Source organism: Aquarana catesbeiana, linkage group LG07 (assembly GCF_042186555.1).
Source record: "Aquarana catesbeiana isolate 2022-GZ linkage group LG07, ASM4218655v1, whole genome shotgun sequence".
Lineage (NCBI taxonomy): Eukaryota > Metazoa > Chordata > Amphibia > Anura > Ranidae > Aquarana > Aquarana catesbeiana.
The window spans coordinates 171610876-171630548 of record NC_133330.1 but is presented as its reverse complement, the minus strand read 5'-3'; the positions used below and the strand labels follow the sequence as shown (position 1 = coordinate 171630548).

General features: G+C 43.5%; 1 protein-coding gene across 1 annotated transcript in view; it reads left to right on the top strand.

Annotated features, from left to right (window-relative positions):
- Positions 1–19673, top strand: part of COLGALT2 (collagen beta(1-O)galactosyltransferase 2) — a 171499-nt gene that overhangs the window by 60983 nt on the left and 90843 nt on the right. Inside the window, exon 2 of the mRNA XM_073592872.1 lies at positions 18422–18532. Coding sequence (XP_073448973.1) covers positions 18422–18532 — 111 coding nt within the window. The remainder of the gene's footprint in view (positions 1–18421; positions 18533–19673) is intronic.

The window sequence follows — 19673 nt, the reverse complement described above, 5'->3', positions numbered from 1 at the left end:
GAACCACGTTAAAGTCCCCAAGCCAAATAGCAGGAGTGGCAGGGTGCTGTGACATATACAGTAAACCTTCTGTGACTATAGCAGAGTTATAAAGGGGGGTATATAAAAGGCAAGAATCAAATATTGTGAGCCACTGATAGTGCAATGAAGGAAGATGAACCTGCCCTGAGGATCCGTCCGCACTGAAATTATGCCAAATGGGGTAGTTTTAGCAATAAGTATAGAAACCCCTCGGGAGTATGAGGAGTGCGTAGCATGGTATGCCCACCCTATCCATGGGCGTTTCAGTGCCACTTGTAGTTGGCCTGTTATGTGCGTTTCAACTAACACAATTATGTCCGCACGGTAGGACTTAAGGCAATCAAAGATTGCCGTACGCTTAATTTTGTCCCGGATTCCCCGGACGTTCCATGTTAGGAATTTTACATTAGTCATATGTGTCGTAGGGGTACGTATATGGGTGCGGTTGGATTTTCCTTCCCAGGGCAGGCCCGTCTCCAACATACATCATTTCCCGCCCTGTAGTCAAGCTCAGAATCAGGTAGTACAACAAACAATCAGTGCTGATATAATCCAACATATCAAAATGCATGCTCTGTGAACTTGTATATAACATTTCCCATTCCCTCCTCCCTGTTCTCAGCCTCCCAAACTTGGCTGGAACATAAAACCCGTAACCTGAGTGAACACCAGTAGGCATCGTGGTATCCAGTAGTACACTCTAACTGTATTGATACCGGCTGTAGCCTATTTGGCTATGCCGGTGCCAATATACCACACTAGTGGTAGGGGCGAATAATTCGCTGGTTGATAGCCTAGCAATGGTCTGTTAGACGGTGTGTCTATGGAACGCTTGTTAGAAATATGTATTGCATTTGTTTTTTAACGCCCATATGTGGTATATAGTAATAGGTAACCTGATCCCCATAAGACACCGTATAGAACATGTCTTTTAAGTTGAACTGGTGATTCCATGCTCTCTTCTCATAACCCTCTTGGTGCACACAAGGCTGTGGTTAATAGTTGGAGGTCTAAATGACCGGCCAAAAAGACCAGATGGAGGGATATAGTCTCTGCCTTCGATGAAATACCGTCCTGAGGGCCCAGATAAGAACATGTGTACCCCCAATCTGGGCGGCACAAAGATGTATATTGGGGTTAAGGGAGTATATTCTGAACCAAGTTTGCAGAAACAAGTCTCCACAGCGTTAAAAGTACAAAATGTGTTGTGAGGCCCGCACCCGGGAGATGCCCAGCGGGGCTCTGTCGCTGTAGGGTATTGTCAAGTGATGTTGAGCCACTTCCAGTGAAGCCAGGGGCCCTAGATAGGGTGCTGTATATGTATCAAACGATAGTGGAATATGTGGGGGCACAAAGTCTCACCTAGTCCTCCGTAGACGGGGGTATCATCCCTAGGCTGGTCTGTTTCTCTCTGCATCTCGCCTGTCGATCCACTCCGATGCAAGTGTTGGGTCATCAAAGAAATATGCGCGGTCTTCTCCCACCACGCGTAGCCGGGCCGGGAATAACATGGCATACTTGATGTGGTGTACTCGCAGGCGTCGCTTGACCTCCGTAAATCTGGAGCGTTGCTTCTGCACCTCTGCAGAAAAATCGGGGAACGCTGCAACAGTTCCTGTCTGGAACGGAATATTGCCTTTAATCCTGGCCAAGCGAAGGACTGCATCCCGATCTCTGAAATTTAGCATCTTCGCAATAAAGGTGCGTGGGGGGGCTCCTTCTGGTGGTCGGCGGGCAGGCATGCGATGTGCGCGCTCCACCACAAACGTGGCGGAGAAAGCCTCTCTTCCATAGGTTGTAACAAGGAGCTTTTCCAGAAAGGTCGCCGGGTCAGTTCCCTCTGATCCTTCAGGTAGGCCGATAAAGCGCAAGTTAGATCTGCGAGCGCGATTCTCCAGGTCGTCATGTTTCTGCGCCAATAGTTGAACTTGCCGCTTAAGGTCCTCTTGAGAATGTTGGAGAGGGTATAAGGTGTCCTCTGCCCGGCTAATTCTGGCCTCAGTTTCAGTGACACGTTCTCGGATTTTAGTCATGTCCTGCCTTATGAGTGAAATGTCCACCTTTACCTCTTCTAGTTTAGTAGTAAGTGTGGATTGGCAGAGGGAGATCGCCTCAAGAACTCGCGCTGTGTCTGCAGCCTCGTGCTCTGTGTGAGAGGCAGAGTGTGTGATGGAGGCGGCGCCATCTTGTCCCTCTCCATCCCGCTCCGTTCTACGATACCGCTCAAGGGATGAGGAGGTTGCAGCGTTCCGTTTTGGTGGTGACATGGCTCGGCAGGCTCAGCGGGTCCCCGTGACTCTGATGTGGGGCTCGGAATACCGTTTGGGGTCACAGGATATGAGTATCAGGATCTACCACGGACGGAGCGTTACTCACACACGTCCTATCCCATTGCCGTCCAGGCCACGCCCCGGCACCGCGTTATTTTAACTGACAATTGCGCGGGCATGTACCCAAATAAAATTGATGTTCTTTTTTCCCCACAAATAGAGCTTTCTTTTGGTGGTATTTGATCACTTCTGCGATTTTTACTTTTTCTGCTATAAAGAAAAGAAGACGGTCAATTTTGAAAAAAAAAAAAAATAAAAAAATTTTTTACTTTCTGCTATAATACATATCCAAAAAAAACCATAAAAAAACATTTCTTCATCAATTTAGGCCAATATGTATTCTGCTACATATTTTTGGTAAAACAAAATCCCAATAAGTGCACACTGATTGGTTTGCGCAAAAGTTATAGCATCTACAAACTATAGGATAGATTTATGGACTTTGAATTTATTTATTTTTTTTACTGGTAATGACGGCGATCTGTGATTTTTAGCGAGATTGCGACACTGCGGCAGACAAATCTGACACTAAAGGGGTTATTTACTGAAGGAAAATCCACTTTGCACTGAAAGTTCATTTGGAAGTGTCGCTGTAAATCCGAGGGGGACATGCAAGGAAAATAAAAAACAGCATTTTAGCTTGCACATGATTGGATGATAAAATCAGAAGAGCTTCCCCTCATTTCAGATCTACCCCTTAGATTTAGAGCGACTACACTTCCAAGTGCACTTGCAGTGCAAAGTGGATTTGCCTTTCGTAAATAACCCCCTAAGTGATACTTTTTAGGGGCCAGTGACACCAATACAGTGATCAGTGCTAAAAAAATGCGCTGATCACTGTATAAATGAGACTGACAGTGAATGGGGTTAATATCAGGGGTGATCCAAGGGTTAAATGTGTTACCTATTTGTACTTTCTTACTGTGTGGGGGAAGTACTCACAGGAAGAACACAGAGATCGCTGTTCCTGATTACTAGAAACAGACAAACTCCATGTTCTCCCCTGTCAGAACGGGGATCTGCCTTGTTTACATAGGCAGATCCCTATTCTGCCTCTCTGTGAAGTGATTGCGGATGGCCGGCGGACATCGGATCCACTGGACACGCGAATCGGCTCCTCCTCTGTGCCACGTGCATGTGCACCCACACTGTCTATTGCATGAAACAATGTACAGGTACGTTGTTTCGCGCAATAGAGCCGCTCTGCCACAGTATGTATGCGGTGGGCGGTCCTTTGGAGCACAATTCAATACATCAGGAATAAAAGTCAATACATGGCCTCATAGTGTAGTATTAAAAGAATCAACGATTTTGCACTCACATGATAATGAGAAGAAACAGGCATGGCAGTAAAAACAAATAAAACCAACTCTGGTAACCTAGTTGCTTAAGTGATAACGCCACATGTCCTGTCAGGCTTCATACTACGCGTTTCATCTTAAGAAGATATCATCAGGGGCGATCAAATAAAATGTTATATTTAATTCAGGATTTCATTACTGACAGCCTGACCAGTGGCGGTATTTGAAAGATCTTCCAGTGCAAAATATAGGTGATAAATTAACTACCCTGCCTCCCTTGATTCTTACCCTTTACTTGGTCCCTAAGCTGACCTTATTATTTAACCATCCCCTCACTCTAGTCCTAGATTCTCCTCAACTCAAAGTGTATGTACAGGCATTACCCAAATGTATCTTCTTGATGGAAGTATGGAATATTGCTATGCTGGGATAAGCACTGAAAGCACCTGTTCCTCCTTCTCCCCTTCCCCAAATAAAGCAGCGTCGTGATAACAGCATTACAAGTCACTTGTGTAGCACTAACTCACTGTGGAGCTGCTGGTTTAAGCGCGTCTGTTACCTTCACTTTGCTTCCCTCTGTTTCACCGGCACCGGGTCTGGGGTTCCATTGAGTTTACTTCTGGACGACACACGCACCAACACTGGAGTACGTTTTCAATGCTTTATTAAACAAACGACTTAGGAAGTAGCAGGTAAGAGGTAGAAAGGAAACTCGCAGAAGAAACTCAAATGTTCTCTGAAAGGGTTCTCTTGGCGAAATGGTCTTGGTATAATTCAAACACTATTTGAAATGCGCTCCCCTTGTGGGACACACTCTTTTCTCGTCTGGATAGGCCTCTCTCACCGGTCTAGCAGCCAGTACGTAGCACGAATCAAAGTCTCTGCCACGACTTGTTTGGGAATAAAATCCATACAATCCTCTGCCACAGGCTGTATAGATTTGCGGTAGTGAAAAGTCAGTCACAGTGCTTGAACCTTTAAGCCGAGCCGGCAACACTATGCTGTATAGTTACTTTTGGATACGTCCTTCAACCGAGTCACCAGGCCCCTCTATCGACCAGCGTGATCTCTCCAAGACGGGTACTCCCCTGGGATCTCCTCGGCTGTCCAGCTTCGTCACACAGGACCGACAGCTCAGGACCATTCCTCGGCCGCGGTGGTAGGCTCCAGACAGGCCTCTGGACCCACCCCTGCGCCGTAGTATCGTGGGCCTCCCGGACGGAGAACCACGAGGTAGCTCCTTAACGCATACCTGTCGGCCAGGAGGGCCAGCAGGTGGCTGTAAAACGAACCCCAAAAAATGGCGTCTGTCCCATAAATACCCTCGCCCAGAATGCAACTCGGAGGACCACCTCCACCGAGTGTGCCTCCGGGACAGAGGAGCATCCATACGCTTCAACACGTTGCCTTTCCAACCCTGACCAGTGGTAACAGCGACACCCACCGGTCAGCACGGAAACACACACAACGTCAGCCAAGCTGGAACAGAGGCGAACTTTTAACCTTCCTAACACACTATTTACTAAATTTACCTAACATGCGGTAGATTGCAAATCTACCAGCGCTACACTTGTTTATTTTGTAATAATAAAAACAGCTTCTACGGCTGCTGTCAGAAGCACAGGTTGACGTTGAAGTTTGTTAGGGGAAGCTGCAGCACCAGGGAGGAATATCAAGCAGCATATCATCCCTGTTTGCAGTGTGCACTGCTAGCAATGTTTTTAAAAGAATGGCAGTCATATCTTTTACAATCACATAGCATCTTAATGTTATTAAGCATGGGAATGGAAAATGGTCTTTTTTTTTCCAGCAGAGTTCCTCAGTCCATTGCTGCAAAAAATTCAAGCTACTGAATAAGGAGCCCACAAGTTCACTTCCTCTTGCAAGGCAGATAGAAAGAAAAAACGCATACGGCCTCATGTTCTAATGTACTTCAGTGGGCGGTTGTATGAGATAGCTGAAGGACCAGGGAGAGTAATTCTATAGGCTATGCACAGTCTACAGACCCTGTATGGCTGTGTGCAGTCCCAAGCACTGATGGTGAGTGGAGAAAATATAACGGTATCTGCTCTTTGTTTTAGGGCCTAGTTTACACTTGTGGCTGGAGGAAGGTTAAAACAGGTGGTTGATCTGCTGTGTTTTACACCCCTCCGACTGCCTCCCCCCCCCCCTTATCTGAACACAGCGGCCAGTGGGAGCTGCACAAATGTGACAGTCAGGATGATTTGCTTTGTGACTGCAGCAAGAATTATACCTACTTTTCTATTCTGAAACCGTACCAATTTAAGTGAATGGGGCTTCGCCATAACTTCCTTGTACCCACGTGCAATGCACTAGTTTGCTATGCCATGGTGTGGGATTTAGGCCTGATTCACACCTATGCAGTTTGCAGTTTGCATTTTTCAATACACATTTTTGATCCCTTGAAGTCCATGGAGCCAAAAACCAGAAACAAATCCCTGGCCTTTTTCCATAAAATGACTCACAGATGTGAACTACATCCATAGGAAACCATGTTAAATGGATGGTAGTGTGTTTCTGCAAAATTAAAAATGCACTAAAAATGCATAGGTGTGAACCAGGCCTTAGAGGATTAAAACAGGCAGTGTTGGCTCTCAGTTGCCTGTTGAATGCTCTCTGGAAGGCAGTGCACTGCGGATTATTCTTCAGAGTGCAGAGCAAATATAAAAAAAAACCTAAATTAGTCCCTTTTTTGCTGCAGACCAGGACACCCTCCAGCAGAACACCTGCTCTTGTGAGATCATTCTGCTTTACGTGACCCTAAAATGGTTGTTTACTTTGATGTATCATTCATTGCTAAGGCTCGATTCACACCTATGCATGTTGCTTTTGAGCGTTTTTGGAGGTTTTTTTTTCATGCTTGCCACGTTTTTGAGCCGCGTTTTTGCCGCGTTTTTGCGGCGTTTTTGCGGCGTTTTTGCCGCGATTTGCGTTTTTTTTTTTTTTTTTCATTTTTTTTTACAGTCTTAAAAAAAAATTACAAAAAAAAAAAAAAAAAACGGCAAAAACGCACCAAAAACGCACCAAAAACGCTGCAAAAACACTGCAAAAACGGTGCACTTGCGTTTTTGATGCTTGTCCATTGAAAACCATTACATGCAAAACGCTGCTTTTTGCATGAAAAAAAGTCCCCGACCCTTTCCAAAAACGCAGAGATACAAAAAAGCATTGATGTGAACATGTTCCATAGGAACCCATGTTAAAAAATTCCCGTGCATTTCTGCAAAATGCAAAATGCATCAAAAAACGCGCTAGTGTGAATGGGGCCTTAAAGGGGAAGACATTGTGGATACTGTATGTTTTGTGTATATGGTAAAAAAAAATGCATGAGACAAGAAAAATAAATAAAATCAATCTTGTATTTTCTGTCTATAGGGATATACTGACTGCAGTTAATTCAAGAACATTTGATAGTATTTGGTTACCCGCTCTTAGATGAGGTGGCTGCATTACATTTTTTTCACATTGTTTTTCCATTTTTCGCCTGGTAATCCTGCCATTAACTTCTCTCCTAGATTGACAACCATACTGAGCAGCTTTGTGATGCTAGGAAAATAAGTTAATTTATTTGGACTACATAACACATCCCTCTATTCTCTATAACAAGGGGAGGTGTTTTGTAGTCCAAAGAGATAGCAGGGAACAATACCAATTAATAAAGGATTCAGTGGAAGAGAATACAGGAAGGTTATCAGTTTACAAGGTTTCTCACAGGTTGAATAGCTACTTTTTTGCACTTGTCAAACAGATTTACAAAAACTTATTTAATCTTATATTTAAAGAAGTATAGCCAAAGCTTTTTTGGCTGTACTTCCCCTATGGATCACTGGAGTGCAGTTCATTTTGCACTCCTGTGACCTGTTTTTTAACCTGGCTTTAGACCACTGTTGGCTAATGTCACAGAGCCGGTGCAGGCTCTGAAAAGATCCTGACCATATGGTCGGGATCCAGCCAGATGCCTGGACTGCAAGCTGCTGAGAGCCTGAGCCAGCTGTTCCTGCCCCCTGGACAGCCCACACTCCAGTGAGCGCTGGTGGGGCAGAGCAGAGAGCAGGTGAATTGTTTTCTGCAGCCTGAAGACTGAGAGCTGAGCGATCAGTGGTGTTTGATTGCTCAGTTCTCCATCGGTAGTCGGCAGGGAACACCTAGGTGAGTATGATTTTTTCGTTTTTCTGTAATCCTGAACTTCTCTTTTAACAGACCAAAAGGGAGCAAAAAAAGAGAAATATATTGTTAGAGTTTACAGACAGTTTAACATTTTTAAAAATATCTTTGGTATTTAGAATTGAATATTTGCTTACATGGTTTTAAAAACGAAATGAAACCTTAATTCTATTTCTACTTTATTGTCGTACATCCTTACCACAAGTCATTGATTCAACAGAATGCAGCATTTTTTTTTTATTTAGTGTAGTCAGCACAGAGCACAAAAGATCTTTTGCAGAGAGAGCAGACTTGGTTTTCTGAATCTCCAGGTTACAGGAAATATCTGTTTATTTGCAGAGGCTCTCCATTTCCATTTGTAGAACACAGTAGCCCTCTTCACTATCTAACTGAAACTAAATGGAGACATTGGCAATGATATTTTTAACGCTAGAACAAAACATATGGGGTTGTGCTGTAATCACGTTGTATACTAAACTAAGCAGAATGAACAACATGGAAAATCACAGAAACATTTTGAAAGCACACATTCATATTTCAGTACATCAGTGACTAAAGAGGGTGAGTAAGGGTTTTGCAAGGCAGGGCTTACCTCTTGGGCCCTTCTCACCAATATGGACCGCAATCCTGGCCAGGGCAGACTTCCCCTTTCCACCTGCTGAATTCATCTGCAGGAACATTAGAGTCATATTGTAAGCTATTGCAGGACAGAGGTTACATTCTCTTGTCCAATATGCTCAGCAGCTGGACTTTCACATTCCGTTATCATTCAAATACATTTATCATTCTTCCTTTGGATATGTGGAGGGATATTATTAGGCCACAGCAATTGCATTCCCGTGTACATTGAGGGAGTCATTAGGTGATCAGATGAAAATCGATCATTTTTTCGCATACTATTATATACATAAGCCCAAGACAGGGCATCGGGCCGCCTTGTTTCAGTAAGTGATTACACAGTACCTTGCAAAAGTATTCACCGCCTTGGCATTTTTCGTGTTTTGTTACCTCACAACCTGGAATTAACATGGATTGGATGAGGATTTGCATCATTTAATTTACAGAATATGCCCACAACTTTGAAGATGTTTTTTGTTATTGTGAAGCAAACAACAAATAGGACAAAATAACAGAAAAAGTCAATGCGCATAACTATTCACCCCCCCCTAAAGTCAATACTTTGTAGAGCCACCTTTTGCGGCTATCACAGCTCCAAGTCGCTTTGGATAAGTCTCTATGAGCTTTCCACATCTTACCACTGGGATTTTTGCCCATTCCTCCTTGCAAAACTGCTCCAGCTCCTTCAAGTTGGATGGTTTGCGCTTGTGAACAGCAATATTTAAGTCTGACCACAGATTTTATATTAGATTGAGGTCTAGGCTTTGACTAGGCCATTCCAACACATTTACATGTTTCCCCTTAAACCACTCAAGTGTTGCTTTAGCAGTGTGTTTGGGGTCATTGTCCTGCTGGAAGGTGAACCTCTGTCCTAGCCTCAAATCACACACAGAGTGGTACAGGTTTTTCTCAAGAATATCCCTGTATTTAGCACCATCCATCTTTCCCTCAACTCTGACCAGTTTCCCAGTCCCGACTGCTGAAAAACATCCCCACAGTATGATGCTGCCAACACCATGTTTCCCTGTGGGGATGGTGTTCTTTGGGTGATGTGATGTGTTGAGTTTGCGCCAGACATAGCATTTTCTTTGATGGCCAAAAAGTTCAATTTTAGTCTCATCAGACCAGAGCACCTTCCTCCATACATTTTGGGAGTCTCCCACATGCCTTTTCGCAAACTCAAATCGTGCCATTTTGTTTTTTGCTGAAAGTAATGGTTTTCTTCTGGCCACTGTGCCATAAAGCCGAACTCTATGGAGCGTATGGCTTATTGTCCTCCTATGTACAGATACTCCAGTCTCTGCTGTGGAACTCTGCAGCTCTTCCAGGGCTACCTTAGGTCTCTGTGCTGCCTCTCCGATTAATGCCCACCTTGCCCGGTCCGTGAGTTTTGGTGTGCAGCCGCCTCTTGGTTTGCTGTTGTGCCATGTTCTTTCTATTTGGTTATGATAGATTTGATCCAGAAGGGGGGAGGGCAAGGGAGGTGAGACTTTAAATGAAGAACGTGGTTGCAAGAAAATGAAATTGGTGAACATAATTGGAAATTATTAACTGCCATAAAATACAATCGAATTACATCATGTAAAATTGCCTAAACATACTGGAATGATACAAAGGGTAATACTGTACATCTTGATTATAAATGGAATATCACATGGATATGGCAAACAATAGCCTCCAGAGTGCACCAATAACACATTTCGGTTGAATGTGTAATAAAAGATAATGTCTGCAAAGACCTCTGGCCTCATTGATCCAGAAACATGGTATTAATTGTTAGCTAGTATGATATTGTATAATATTTATCAGAAACATAGTGTATGGCAGCTCTACGCATTTCGTGGCTGGAGGGCCACTCGTCAGGAGCAAGCCCTTGATGTAACTATAGGTAAGAAAATTGATATAAGGTTAAAAGGTAAAATTAATACAAAAATGGACAGGGGTAGGGTTAAGAACCCCCAAACCAATTGTAGCTAAACTCACTCAGGTTCATATGGTGGAGATGTGGTGCTGGGTAGCACAAGCCAACCGAAAGTACTCTCAACCGGGAGCTGGCGTGGGTAACCCAGCAGGGGCACCCAACAGGCAACAATCAGGGCAGGCATAGGCCCAGGAGGCAACCTAGATGTGACGCGGCGTGATGTCGGTGGGCGGTCCCGTAGCGGCGCTCATAAGGGCATCCTCCGGGCGGCATTTGGTCCACGAGGCTTCCTTTCACACACTGGTCTGCACCCTGCTTGGATCTACCTTCTTACCCTCATCGGTCCTTCTCCACAGGTATCCCTCACGATGTCCCTGGTCCTTACTTTCACTTCCTCACTGGCTTTGGCGGTAATTCCCTCTCCTTACTTGTCATCCTATCACTTTTTGGCTGCTATTTTTACCACTTACTCTATTCCTCATCCCTCTTTTCACCCATGCACATCACCACCTCCTATTGTAAACACCTTGGTTCACCCTCCCTTTATTTATTTCACATCTAGGTTGCCTATGCCTGCCCTGATTGATGCCTGTTGGGCGCCCCTGCTGGGATACCCACCCTAGCTCCTGGTTGAGAGTACTTTCGGTTGGCTTGTGCTACCCGGCACCACATCTCCACCACATGAACCTGAGTGAGTTTAGCTACAATTGGTTTGGGGGTTCGTAACCCTACCCCTGTTCATTTTTGTATTAATTTTACCTTTTAATGTTATATCAATTTTCTTACCTATAGTTACATCAAGTGCTTGCTCCTGACGAGTGGCCCTCCAGCCACGAAACGTGTAGAGCTGCCATACACTATGTTTCTGATAAATATTATACAATATCGTACTAGCTAACAATTAATACCATTTTTCTGGATCAACGAGGCCAGAGGTCTTTGCAGACATTATCTTTTATTACACATTCAACCGAAATGTGTTATTGGTACACTCTGGAGGCTATTGTTTTCCATATCCATGTGATATTCCATTTATAATCAAGATGTACTGTATTACCCTTTGTATCATTCCAGTATGTTTACGCAATTTTACATGATGTAATTCAATTGTATTTTATGGCAATTAATAAATTCCAATTATGTTCACTAATTTTATTTTCTTGCAACCACGTGCTTCATGTGGTTGCAAGAAAAGTCCCACCTCCCTTGCCCTCCCCCCTTCTTGACTACAATAGGGATGGAAATGTGTGACCTTACCGGGTCAAAATTTCATTTAAAGTCCCGAGGGATGGAATAATTGACCCTACCAGGTCATGTCTTCAATTAAAGTCCCTTATACATTTGCCCCATTCTTTATGATAGATTTGATGGTGCTCCTAGGGATCATCAAAGATTTGGATATTTTTTTATAACCTAACCCTGACTTGTACTTCTCAACAACATTGTCCCTTACTTGTATGGAGAGTTCCTTGGTCTTCATGGCAGTGTTTGGTTAGTGGTGCCTCTTGCTTAGGTGTTGCAGCCTCTGGGGCCTTTCAAAAAGGTGTGTGTATATGTAATGACAGATCCTGTGACACTTAGATTGCACACAGGTGGACATCATTTCACTAATTATGTGACTTCTGAGGGTAATTGGTTGTACCAGAGCTTTTTTTACCAAAATCCTTCCTTGCCTATACAGTGGCAGTAGTGTGAGATAAAAAAGCTCACATCCTAATAGTGATAAAATTGGATAATAAAACAAAGAGTTGCTAAATATGAAAACTGCTCCGCTGACCTACAATATTCTATAATACCTGCACAGTCACAAGGTTCTTTTCTAACACTAAAATACTATATATATATCTATATATATAGATATATATATAGATATATATATATATATCTATATATATATCTATATATATCTATATATATATATATTTATATATATATATTTATATATATATATTTATTTATCCATAACATATGGTGGTGAATCAGTGATGTTTGAGCATGCTGTTTCAACAGGTCACTATTTAAATTAAACTCGTCTATACCCAAATTATGCTAACATTCTTCTTCATTAGAGTGCTCTCAGCACTACAATGTACTGTAAAGTACCAAATGACACTCGCACATTCCATTAGTTCTTGCCTTGTGTTCTTGGGCTGGTGGAGCCAACTAATTTCACTTCCTGGCACTTGTCTATCTACATATTCCTATTGACCATTTAGATCACCCCTCATAAAGATCAGCCCATAGGAGCATGACCTGTTTGGGTACTGACTGTGTACTTATAGAGGAACTGCAGTCTGCTCACATAATTTGTAATAAAAACATCTTTGCCATTCTGAAGCTTTCCTCCAACCACTTTGCATATTATTTTATATATACTCTGATTCTTGCCAAATATGCTGCAGAAATCTCCCTCCACTAAGTCTGGCTGCAGTCATTTTAACTGTGGGCAGCTGAAGCTGCTGCCTGTTCACTTCCTGAATTTAAACAGACACACAGAGGCACACCTCCAGCTCTGCAGCTCTTATTGGCCCTTTTATGACTCATTCCCCCTCCCTTCCTGGAAAATTCTCATGAGAGTCAGAGAGAGAGGTGTGCATGATGTCATAAGCCTAGGCTTTTTTCCAGACAAGAAACAGGAAGTGGGCTGTATAAGGTATTTACTGGCAGAAAAAAATATTTTACTATCCAAAGTTAAAACAACAAAGGCAGAAGATTTAACAGATGGAAAGTTGAAAAAAATACAGAAGTTCCACTTTAATGTGATGTCTGTCAGCTCAGTCGCAACACAGCCTCTTGTCTCTTGGTCACAATCCTCTCTTTATTTCATGATAGGAAAGGCAACTGATCAGTTGAGTTGAGAGCTGTGGATGTGGGTAGTGTGGAGGTGAGAACTGAGGATGGAGAAGGTTGAAGAGATGAGAGCTGTGAATGGAGGGGGGTGAAGAGATGAGAGCTGTAAATGGGGGAGGGCGGGGTGCAGATTTGAGAGCAAAAGTGACAGGAGTGGATGAAGGAAGGGAGGCAGAGGTGAGAATACTGGGTGCATAGATGAAAGCTTTGAATAGAGGGGCATGCAGATGCAAAGGTAGGAGAAGGGAGTGTGCAGAGGGGAGAGCTGTAAATGGAGAAAGGGAGTGCAAAGATGAGAGCTGTGGATGGAGGAGGGTGCATATGTGATATGAGCTTTGAATGCGGTAGGGGGCTGGTTATAGACAGGAGGGTGAGGGCTGTGAATGGAAGGTGGGGGGGGGGGTGGAGGTAAGGGGGGGGGGGGTGGAGGTAAGGGTTGTGGATGCTATGGGGATGTGCAGAAGTGAGAGCTGTAAATAGGGGAGGCAGTGCAGAGGTTAGAGTTATGAATGGGGATGGGGGGCTGGGTGTTTAGTTCCCTAGATCTGTGGATGAATAGGGGGGCACTGGGTGCAAAGGTGGGAGCTGTGGATAATGGATGGAAATGTAGAGGTGAGAGCTATTAGTGAAGTAGGGGAGGGGGATGCAGAGGTGAGAACATTGGATGGAGAGGAGTGGGCAAAAATGAGAGTTGTTAAAGGAGGAAAGGTGCAGATTTGAGAGCCATGGATTGAAAGGGGTGTGCAGAAATGAGGGAGGGCTAAAGAGGAGAGGGTTGTGAATGGGGGGAGTACTGGGTGCAGAGGTGAGAGCTGTAGATGTGAAGGGTGTTTAGTTGAGAGCTGTGGACTAGGGGATGATGGGTGCAGAGGTGACAGCTGTGGATGGAAAGGGGGGGGGGGGGTGCAGAGGTGAGAGCTGTGAATAAAGAGGGTGTGAGAGATATGGATAGAGAGTAGACAGAGGTGAAATTTGTGGATTAGGGGATGGGTTCAGGGGTGAGAGCTGTGGATAGATCCGGTGTGTAGTAGTGAGAGCTATGGATGAGGTAAGAGATGTAGGGGTGAGAACTGTGAATTTAAAGGTGTATGCAGAGGTGAGAGTTGTGGGTGGAGGAAGGATATGCAGAGGTGAGAGTTGTGGATGGAGGAATGGTATGCAGAGGTGAGAGTTGTGGATGGAGGAAGGGTATGCAGAGGTGAGAGTTGTGGATGGAGGTAGGGTGCAGATTTGAGAACTGTGAGGAGATGTGGAAATGCAATCTGTAGATTGGGGAAAGGAGTGCAAATGTGACAGCTGTGGTTGTGAAAGGGAGAGTGCAGAAATGAGCTGTGGATAATGTGATTGGATAAGGTACAGGGGTGAGAGCTATGAACAATGGGGATGGGGGGTGGGTGCAGAGGTGAGAGCTGTGAATTGGGAGGGGGAGAGCTCAATGCAAAGGTGAGAGCTGTGGATCTGGAGGTGTAGAGGTGAGAGCTGTGGATCTGGGGGTGTAGAGGTGAGAGCTGTGGATCTGGGGGTGTAGAGGTGAGAGCTGTGGATCTGGGGGTGTAGAGGTGAGAGCTGTGGATCTGGGGGTGTAGAGGTGAGAGCTGTGGATCTGGAGGTGTAGAGGTGAGAGCTGTGGATCTGGGGGTGTAGAAGTGAGAGCTGTAGATCTGGGGGTGTAGAGGTGAGAGCTGTGGATCTGGGGGTGTAGAGGTGAGAGCTGTTGATCTGGGGGTGTAGAGGTGAGAGCTGTGGATCTGGAGGTGTAGAGGTGAGAGCTGTGGATCTGGAGGTGTAGAGGTGAGAGCTGTGGATCTGGGGGTGTAGAGGTGAGAGCTGTGGATCTGGAGGTGTAGAGGTGGGAGCTGTGGATCTGGAGGTGTAGAGGTGAGAGCTGTGGATCTGGAGGTGTAGAGGTGAGAGCTGTGGATCTGGAGGTGTAGAGGTGAGAGCTGTGGATCTGGGGGTGTAGAGGTGGGAGCTGTGGATCTGGGGGTGTAGAGGTGAGAGTTGTGGATCTGGAGGTGTAGAGGTGAGAGCTGTGGATCTGGAGGTGTAGAGGTGAGAGCTGTGGATCTGAAGGTGTAGAGGTGAGAGCTGTGGATCTGGGGGTGTAGAGGTGGGAGCTGTGGATCTGGGGGTGTAGAGGTGAGAGTTGTGGATCTGGAGGTGTAGAGGTGAGAGCTGTGGATCTGGAGGTGTAGAGGTGAGAGCTGTGGATCTGGGGGTGTAGAGGTGGGAGCTGTGGATCTGGGGGTGTAGAGGTGAGAGCTGTGGATCTGGGGGTGTAGAGGTGAGAGCTGTGGATCTGGAGGTGTAGAGGTGAGAGCTGTGGATCAGGGTTTTTAGGTGCAAAGCTGTGGATAAAAAAGGAGTGTGTGTAGAGGTGAGAGCTATAAATTGAAGGGGGGTGCAGAAGTAAAAGAGCTTGGATGGAGGGGGAAGCTTTGCATTGGAAGTGCAGAAGTAAAATGTGGAGGGGGTTGCAGAGGTGAGCTGTAGACATGGGATTCAGGGGTGAGCTGTGAATGGGAGGCCAGAGAGGGGAACTATGGACGGGGGAAGTAGGGGCGAGTCACTGAAGTGAGCTGTGGATGGGTGCTTCAGAGGTGATCTGTGAACAGGGGTGCAAAGGTAAGACATGGAAGAGTGACAATGAGCAGTGAATAGTTACATTGTGGGGGGGATGCTTGAGCGAGGGGTAATTTCTATGCAAAGTGAAATTTGCTGGGGGGGACAGCAAAGCTAACAATGTTCAGTGGTCACACCATACATGGTGCAGCAGTCAGGATTTTGTAAGATACCGCCATACTTTGTATGCTGTGCTATATGTTACATATTATTATTGATAATTTATATGGCGCCAACGGTTTGCGCAGTGCTCTACATACCCCTTGCTTACACATGTTATATAAAAATGGTCACTGGACTGTACTTCTGAATGCTGCACTCTATACAGTGGGGTATATGCTACATATTCCTGAGCCCTACACTATATTGAGATGCACATTACATTCACTCTGTACAATATGCAACGTATGATACAGCATACAGATTGCAGCTGTCAGGATTATGTAATGTACAGTACATTACATATTTTTAGAGGGTTTGGACATTGCTCATGTTTTATTTGTAGTTTTTGTATAGAGAGTATTTTTGTATTTAGCCATAATTTTTATGTTATAAATAAAAGGGTTCTTCTCTAAATGTTCGGCGGTGTCTAGCTCATTTTGTGTCAACCCTGGTTCTTTGCTCTGACTAATTTAGTGGGATGTCCATGGTAACTAAGTGAAACCATATTCAGCGGGATGCACAGTAGAGAGATATTATATTATTATCGACACCTCTGAGCAATGGTCTAGCAATCCACTCTGTATGAAAGAGATAATGAATGTTTCCATGTATGTTTGCTACCACCCTTTCAGTAACCAATAAGAAGAGAACAAGAGGGATCATTTGGCCAACAACTTTTGGCAGGAAAATGCAACACTGAATAAATTAGGAGAGCTTGGGAAAACATTTTGTAGTGTGTCCCTCATTTGCAGTATAGCACCTGCCTGGAAAATTTCACAACCAAACGCAGAGAATAGTGATTCTGTGTTACATTGTGTTACAACTTCACTTCTCACTATTTCTCAGCTGTAAAAATTCTTCTGTTCTTCTAAAGTCTTTTAATAAAAAAAAAATAAGGCAAATATTTGGTCACTCAACTCAGTTATGAAGTGTTCTTGTAAATCTAAAGCCAAAACGTGTTATTTTTTTATTTTTGGATAGAGCGGCAAGACCCCTTATCAGCTTTTTATTTCTAAATAATATATGAATCTTCCACACTGTACTATACAATCCAAGTGTTCAAAATGTATGTGCAAAAATGCATATGCATATACATGTAATCAAACAATACTGCGCATCATCAAAAACCAGTAAAAAACATGCATTACACATCAATTGTACAAATATGTATGCCTTATAAACAGTATATTTTTTTACCAAAATGTGAAATACAATTTATGTTTTGAATTACTTAAGTGTAGTCCATAAAGTGCAGTAAAGTGACTGATAATGTGCCAACAATGTCCTTATATTATACAATTGAAGTAGAGCTTTGTGAATAAGTGCTCCAAACTCCAAAGGGTGTCACCACTCCCGTGCCCCCGCCCCCCCCCCCCCCCCCCCCCAGAGTAGTTATCCTCATCTCAGGGCGTGTGACTGCACAATTAAGTTTGGTAGGTAACGCTGTTGACCCACCCCTGGGTTCTTTGATATAAAGACTTTGCAGATTCCTGAGCCATTCTGATGGTATATCCTCAGTACATGTATAAAGAGACAAGCTTCATAGTGTTTTAACGTTTAAAAACATGTTTATTTGAAAACTTCTCATACAGGGTACTCACAGATCCAAGGTGCTTATAACCCGCCACACTATATCCAGCAGATCTGTATATAATCCAACTTCAACCGTATATCCGTTCATTTGCCCATGGCGGCTCATCCAGCGAAGCTGCCACTGCCTACACCATCCGGTCCCCTCCCCAATGCGTGTCGACACAGGGATAACGTGTCTTCCTTTGTCTGTGTTTCTCCCTATGAGGAGATTCTCCCTCTCTATTTGTCCAGGTTGATCATTGTCAAAAGAAAAAAAATGCAGCATAAAACAGTTGTCACTTGTGGAAAAGGAGGTGTGAAATCTTTCATTGGGTACACCTGTTCCAGTGACAACTGTCTAAGATGATGTTTCCTTTCAATTTGGAGAAAATCCCTCTAAATTCCTGTTAGGTCTCTGGGGCAAGAAGTGAAGGGAAACAGGCTGAGAGCTTGAGGTGGGATGCTGTTATGTTTTCAGAAAGCAATGTGTAGCACCCTGATTGCCCCCTCCTACAAGCCATGATCTGCCTGCATTGCATAGAGATGCATAGAGAAGACAGATAAGGTATGTAATGAAAACAGAACAGTTTAACCTAAAATGTTAATTTACATATTGATGATGGCAAAAAGGAAGAACCAAACAAGACAAAATATAAACATATTAAACTTCTGCTTTGAAAAATAATATGAAGCAATATGTCAAAGAAAGCTATAAGTAATCATTTTGCTATAAACTCAATAAATGGATGCAATACTAAACATAATACTAAGTTTCAAATGAACATACGACCTGAAATGTGCAATCCTATAAAAAAAATTGTGTATTTAATTTTTCCTAGGGCAGCAACTGATCACAATATTGATAACACTACAGCCGTATTACGGGAATGGTTAAAGAATGTACAGAAACTGTACCATTTTGTGGAGTGGAGGCCTATGTCAGAACCTCAGTAAGTATTGTTATTGTTCAAAACATATTATGATTTGGAGATATTGCAACAATACACTAGGCCAAAAGTATGTGAACACCCCTCCAAATTATTGAGTTCAGGGGTTTCCAGTTGATGTTACTATGAATTATACATTAATATTACATTAATTATACATTGTGTATTACAGACATTTTAGACAACTGTGTGCTTCCTACCTTGTGGCAATGGTTTGGGGAAGGCCCTTTTTGGTTTTGGCATGACTGTGTTCTGTACTCAGTGTCAGGTCCATAAAGACATAAACAAATCAAACTGTAGAGTCCTACAAGGTTCAGACCACTTATCCTTATAAACATGTGTGGGAGCTATTCCACTATTAAACACCAACACTAATGAAACTAAAAATGGTTAATTCTCAACCCCTACCTATGTATAATGAGTTAAATATATTGTGGGATTCTACTATTGGATCTATATCCTAAAGTCACATGTGCTTCCACACAAAAGGGATAAAACAGAGAGAGACAGAGATATATATGAGCGTGAAGGTACTCCCATTCGCATAAAAAATCGACCATTATTACAAAAAATAATAAAAATCACATATATCACAAATGTGATTGATAGGGGTTGAGCATTATCCATTTTGAGTTTCATTAGTTTTGGTCCATAAAGACATGCTATGATGAGTTTGGTGAGGAGGAACTCCAGTGGCCAGCACAGACCTCTGACCTTGACCTAAATTAAGACATTTGGGATGAATTGAACCACCAGTTGTAAGTCGGGTCTTATGCAACATCTGTACCTGACTTTACAAATGCTCTTTCGGTTGAATGTGCACACATTCCCATAGACACACTCCAAAATCTTGTGGAAAGTCTTTCCAGAAGAGTGGAAGCTGTTATAACTACAAAGGAAGCAACTTCATATTAGCATGAATGGCTTTAGAAAGGGATATCCAACAAGCTTGTATAGGTGTAATGGTCAGTTCCACAAACATTGGCCATATAGTGTACAAAGCCCCATATGAATCTTTAAAACCACACCACCATACAGCTTCTTCTCAGTTGACAAGATCCTCACTTTTCATGCTTTTGGGTTTAGTATGTACCATGGCCTGTACATAGTGATTCAAGTATTAAGAGCTCCAGAAGCAAAAGTT